Source organism: Limulus polyphemus, unplaced genomic scaffold (genome assembly GCF_000517525.1).
Source record: "Limulus polyphemus unplaced genomic scaffold, Limulus_polyphemus-2.1.2 Scaffold455, whole genome shotgun sequence".
In the NCBI taxonomy this organism is placed as follows: domain Eukaryota; kingdom Metazoa; phylum Arthropoda; class Merostomata; order Xiphosura; family Limulidae; genus Limulus; species Limulus polyphemus.
In genome coordinates this window covers 162,038-168,669 of record NW_013666065.1, presented here as the reverse complement: position 1 = coordinate 168,669, position 6,632 = coordinate 162,038, and the positions used below count along the sequence as shown (strand labels likewise).

The window sequence follows — 6,632 nt, the reverse complement described above, 5'->3', positions numbered from 1 at the left end:
TGTCATGATATGTAAATTAAAAATTGTTATTTTACAGTGATAATCTTGTTTTCTTGTGCCCAATAATGCATAATTTCATTTGATAAACACGTTTAGACTGAATGGTAATTTATAATCAGTCACAAGAACGTCGAATCTGAATCACTTGAAAAAAACACGGGGGTGCTTAACTTTTTTCCAGATGTATATATAAAAATGTGGCCAAACTCAAGTTTGTAGTAAGTGTGATTTTGAAATTTCAATTTGTGCTCTTATGTTATATGCTTCTACCCCTCTGAACTAGTTGTGGTCCATGTAAGCATGTTATATTAGCATCTTATGTGTTTTGTGCAGTTTGCTTCTGTACATACTGAATTAAGACAAAATAAGAAATTGTATTTCAAAAATGGGTATACATAACCTAGGTTCTGGTATGCAATTTAGATTTTCAGTCACATTAACTGATATGTAAGTGGAAACTTTCCATCCTTATGGTATATATATATATTGCGATTATTAAAGTTACCTTATTTGTTGATGATTGTAACTTAGATTTCTAGATGTCTTTGAACTTCAGGAGTTTGATATGCTTATTTGGATGTGATTATTTCTCTCATCCAGTTTTTTGAATGCATTTCAGAAAAACATGTTTTTCTCAAATAGTTTGTGCAGAGAATAGTTATACCAGAGAATGATTTTTACAAAATAGCAGTAGTAAGAGCACAGTCCAAGAAATACTCTTACATATGTTCTGTGGTGTTGGCCAATTCTAACCAGATTCAGTCTCGGTTGTATCTGTACACTTTCAACTGTTCTGCTGTTGAAAACTTACTTTTAGATTCAACTTAAGATTCTCTCTCATCAACTGTGCCCGGCATGGCCAGGTAGTTAGGGAACTCGACTCGCAATCTGAGGGTTCGAATCCCTGTACTACCAAACATGCTCGCCCTTTCAACTGTGGTAGCATTATAATGTGATGGTCGATCCCACTATTCGTTGGTAAAAGAGTAGCCCAAGAGTTGGCAGTGCGTGCTGATGACTAGCTGCCTTCCCTCTAGTCTTACACTGCTAAATTAGGTACGGCTAGTGCAGATAGCCCTCGTGTAGCTTTGCACAAAATTCAAAACAAACAAACTCTCATCAACTACTGAAGTACTTTTTTTTAGACCTTGAGTAGTTTTGCACAAATATTAAAAGACACAGAGCACTGCATACATTACTGGTGAGTTATAGGCTAAAAGAATGTTACAGGATTCTTTTGGTACAAATTTCAAGTAATCTTGATGTTTCTTTTAACTTTAGTGTATTTAATTGGCATCATCTACATCCTTAATTTGATTAAACTCCTTTCACCTCTTAGTTTTCTATTAAGTTTTAGTTTAAGCTTGGCAACTGCACATGTAATAATTTTAGTTGTTAATGATCATGTACATTTTACAATAATTTTTATTTCTCTTAAACCATTTTTGTAAATTTGATTAAAACTTAAAAATTTCACCCTTATTTTTGGGAAAAGTGACAAAATTGGTAATTGCATCATCCACCATTGGTATTCTATAACATGATATCAGTGTTAAAAAGTAATTTTAATAGAAGCATCACATATATATATAAGTAATGAAATATGAAATGCAATGGACAGTTTGATATTCAACTTTCTTGTAGCTTATATACCTTTAATATAAAAACAATTTTTTTTTAATTTTACAAATGTTCTAGTTCTGAACATAGTAAATCCAGAGAAGGACTCAGATGTAGGAAATTATAGTTCAAGATATTATGCCACTGATCATGCTTCACACTTTCAGCTCTGGGTGCATTATAAAAATGGTAGTCATTTCTGTTGTTTGGTTCAGAATCAGATAATGGCAGCAACACTGCTGTTTAACTGTGTTTCTTCTTGCCAGTAAGGTAATATTAGACACAACTTTTCCTGAATTCTAGGGTTTCTGACCTGGCCAGATTCAATTTCAGTTCACATAGAAATATCTTTAAAAAAGTGAAACTGACCAGTATTAATGGTAAAAATAAAATGTAGTGTAAGCTCTGGATTCAAGAATTCATTACTGTATACATATTCATAAATAGAAAAGGTGGCTAGAAAACTAATAATTTTGGTTTAATGTTTTTTAAAAGGCTTATGAAGAATGTTACCACTGTCGCCGATCTGGTCACTGGGCTCGTGACTGTCCAAAGCTAGAGAGAGATCGTTATTATCCTAGAAGAAACAGATCAAGATCACGATCTCGCAGGTTTGTTTTTTCTTTCTTTTCTTTTTGTTTTTTGTAATTAGTTTTTTAGCTTATATAACAAAATTGAGGTCCATATGCATTTTGTGTACAATCTTAACTTTCAGGAAATATTCTTATAACATTAAAAAATATAAAGCCACTTGATACAATTTTCTTCTAACACCCTAATGACTGCAATCTTGCGTATCAAAATGACCAGCAGTTACAACATATTTCATAGCATTTCTTGACTTCTAAGCCCTCTACAAATTCGATTCTAAAGGCTATAGCAACACATACCAGAGGTTATCTTAGCTGAACCATCTGTACAAGAACATGATCAAGATACAACAAATTCAAATATGTGATTTATAGTTGATGGTATGACTGTTGTATAAGGGCTCATGGCAGTAAGACCATTCAAGAACTCGAGGTTCTGAGCAATGCATATGTTACATTTGTAGATGAAAAATCATGTACTTGTAACTACCATATTAATTGGATTGTATTTGACAGTTACTTCATCAAGTTGTCACTGAAGAAAGCAACCTGAAAATGGTGTAGGGAGTGTTGTAATAATAATACAATATGCAACTGTATCTTTGTGCAAAAGTTTCGGCTTACAACAGTCATGTTATAGATACGATTATGCTAATTAATTCTGAATGTTTTCAATTGAAATGGACCAAGTTGTACTGCCAGATATTCTCTTAAGTTTAAATTTTAAATCCTAATTATAGCTATTATATAAATTTTTCATGTTTTAAAACTTTAAATTTAATCATTTTTCTCAATGAAAATAACAAGTTATAATTACAAAACAATAAACAAATTTGTTACACCCATTTTGTTTAAAATTTCTAAAAATGTATATTACATAGTAATCAAATTTGATGTTTCTTTTTTCTGCTTTTTCTTATGTTAAAAGTTTTATTTTTAGTATGAAAAGGACCACATTTTACTACTTTTTCGATATCTCTACTTTCTTTACTGAATTATCATTTCCAGAACAATAAAAATACATCGCACCAATCAGATAGATGATTCAATCTATTATCTTGATTAGTTAAAGTTATATGAATTGAGGAAAGTACAGGTGCTTGTATTTGTTTTACATCTAATTGCCATTCCTTCATTCGTTGTGGATGTTGTACGTACTAGAAAGGAGTCTGAAGTTTCTTTTTCCAGCAGTAGATTTTGACAGACTAATATAGACAGAAGTAATACAATAGTCCAGAGAACATAGAGCAATACTTGCAAACAAAGTACTTTAAAAAATTTCAGCTCCTTAGGCAGCATGAGCTTCTGTAAAGTTTACTACTTATGGGCCATCTGAAGTATTTGATTTCAACCAGCTATTTTAATAACTGTACTAATGAAAACATTTTGAGTAATGGCTGTCTCTTTTAGAGATGATGGTTTGAAAGAAAAGTACAAGCATCTGTTTAAACAGCTGCATAAATTAAGACTGTTGGTTTGAGAATGCTATCTCAATCAGGTGGGATTACATTTTTCTTTTTGTATTATTTAGAGGAAAAAGCTACAGTCGAAGCCGATCAAGGAGTAAGGAACGCAGATCTTACCGCAAGAGAAGCAGATCTTGTAGTCGTAGTCGTGGCAATAGTAAAAAAAATCACAGTAGAACGAGGAGCAGATCTCTCTCTGGCTCAAGGTCTCATTCAAGGTAAACCTTTTTGCACTCTTAATTTTTAAAGTATGTATTTCAATAAATCTAGGTGTTATGGATTCTGCTGAATAGATTTTAACCATATCTAAAATATCTTGCATGTTAACATAATAGTTTAATTTTAAAATCTGTAAAAATGGAAAAACTGAAAAATATTGATTTCTGGATATTTTTATATGCAAATCAATATGTATTCATTATTTTATTATACAGTATTTACAGTGTATTTTATAAATACTTGTATAGAAATTAATCTAAGGGGCATATATCTTTATGTTTACTTTCATAGATAAGTATTAAGAACAATGTGATTAGAATCTTAATACTGTACAGGATTATGCTACAGTAACAATGAATATGTCTAATCTACATATGAACAATAGAATTAAAAGAAAAACTGAAGAATTGATGTGAAATTACACTTTTCAGTATTGCGTGGCAGAGTTGCATGCATTTTCTGGATCCAAGTCTTCCTGTGATAAAGTTAGTTTTCAAATGGTAATTACACTTACAAAAATGAAGTTTAATCAAAAATATCACCCTTATCAACATAGGCCTGAGATACAAGTGCAATTTGTTTTTATACTGGTCCACTGGTAGTGTATGCTACTTTTGTGGTTACTTAGTTGCTTCAGTAGGTAAAGGTAAATAACAGATATGAATAATTCATGAAAATAAAACAAATTAAACTTAATTGGATATATAAAATGAAACTCTGATCAGTAGGTTAAAAATAAAATCAGTTTTATTTCATATTTTTTCTGTAGTTACTTTGCATGAATTAAAGAGCTTGTACAAAGATGTGAGAAAATGAGTATGCTGTCGTTAGAATAACACAGATACAATTAATGAAAAAAGCTATCAGATACATTTTCATAATTTTTAGGTACAGAGTTAAAAAAATGAAAGATGAAAGAAAGTATTTGTTTAAAGGCAGTATGACAAAACACATCTCTCTCCATTGTTTGATGGTGGTGTTTTGTTATTGAACTTGTCCAATGTTTCACAGATTTCCCTTACTTGGTTTCTGTGTATATTTCTTGTTATCCAGTACTTTTTTCCACTATTAAAAATATCAGTTATGTTAATTGTGCATACAGCTATGCATAAAATTTTAAGCATTATACCTTACATATATAGCTTATACATATGCTGTATGGGTAAGAAGAAAAAATTAATACTTCAGCTTTTGAGGACTTTATTTAAAACCAGAAAAACCCATTTGGAATTGAAAGAAATTATTATTTGCATATAAAATTTCATTTAAAAACAACTAAAAAAAAACTCCTACCCACCAGCCATAATGGTTTGGGAGGACAGAACCTGAAATGCACCAAAAAGTAAAGAAACATCCTAGACTTAGACAAACTGATTTTATCTGGCTATGAACTTTAACATATTTTTGCAGTTCATTGCATTTGTTCATTTAAACATAATCAGTTTATTTTGTTAGATTATCATGCCTTTATTTGTCACAGGATTTTCTCTGACAGAACATGATATGGATATTTAAAACTTCACCTTCGTTAAGTTTTATAGAATGGTGTGAGCCAATATTAATGATTTATGTTTAGGAACATACTTTCTCAGAAGTGAGCTGTATAATTGTGACATGTTAATGGTAAAATTCACATTGAGGTAATCTATAATAATAAAAAGAGTGTGTCTGTGTGACAACCATAGCTCCAAGAAGAAAAAACCTAGAAACCTGAACTTTTGCACACATACTAAGTGGACCCTGAGAGTGTGCAACTGGGAATTATTACTTACCCACGTGGGTGCACATTTTTTTAATTAGGCAAACTAGCAAAAAACCAATTAGAAAAGAAGTGGTTCCTTATATAACAACTTCCAATATATAGAAAAGCCAGTGAGTTTTGGTAACAGTGACTTTTATTTCATATTGCTTAGCAACAAAAGTATATAGGTTACACTTTTATGCTAAAATGGTTTTAGAATACACACACTATCAACCTAATAGTCCAAGCGAAGCCAGGTACTTTCACTAATTTTATAACATATGAAACATAAAAATTTACATCAGGTAAATACATTTTTAATGATTACTATTTACAAAATGCCTTAAAAAATGAAAATTATCTGTGTGCCACTCATGAAATATTGCTTTGGTTAAGTACAACTTTAAAAAATATATTTTGGTTTTTAATGGAACATTATAGCTTTAAATTATGACACTATAAAAAATATAATACAGATTTCAAAATTTATACACAATAATCTATGTTGCGGAGATAAAAAAAGGAGGAATTTATGACTTGGCTCAATAGACCATTACATCATTAAAAATATTAAAGGGTATTTTAGGAAGAGTATACTAAAAAATGTTTTTTTAAGAAATATAAGGTAGCACAATAATTATCTTCATTCACAGCACATAGGATTGTTTAATTTATAAAGTATTTTGTAAAGATGATATCCAAGACAAATTATTTTCTATTAACTCTTTCAGCATGGGCTCAATTCCTAGGATTAACCTCATAATCATCTTTTACTTGTTATAGTTTTCATGCTGTAACTTTTAAATTAGTAAGCATATGACAGATTATCAGTAAACATTACAATGCTTTCATATGCAAAATATAAATTTTTTTTTTATTAAGTCTTATGGTTCATTATGCAGTGTTTTTCTCATGCTTTTTTTTTTCTTTTTTATTTTTTAAAAAAAATAAGTTTAAGAACATATATATATATATATATATATATATATATAAATT

The 6,632-nt window shown here is 30.1% G+C and overlaps 1 protein-coding gene across 3 annotated transcripts in view; it reads left to right on the top strand.

Moving 5' to 3' along the window:
* The window catches only part of LOC106458390 (serine/arginine-rich splicing factor 6-like), a 45,546-nt gene that overhangs the window by 36,685 nt on the left and 2,229 nt on the right, over positions 1-6,632 (top strand). For all 3 annotated transcript variants that reach the window (XM_013917899.2, XM_022384580.1, XM_022384579.1), the window contains 2 exons: positions 2,116-2,231; positions 3,742-3,894. In XM_013917899.2, coding sequence (XP_013773353.1) covers positions 2,116-2,231; positions 3,742-3,894 — 269 coding nt within the window. The remainder of the gene's footprint in view (positions 1-2,115; positions 2,232-3,741; positions 3,895-6,632) is intronic.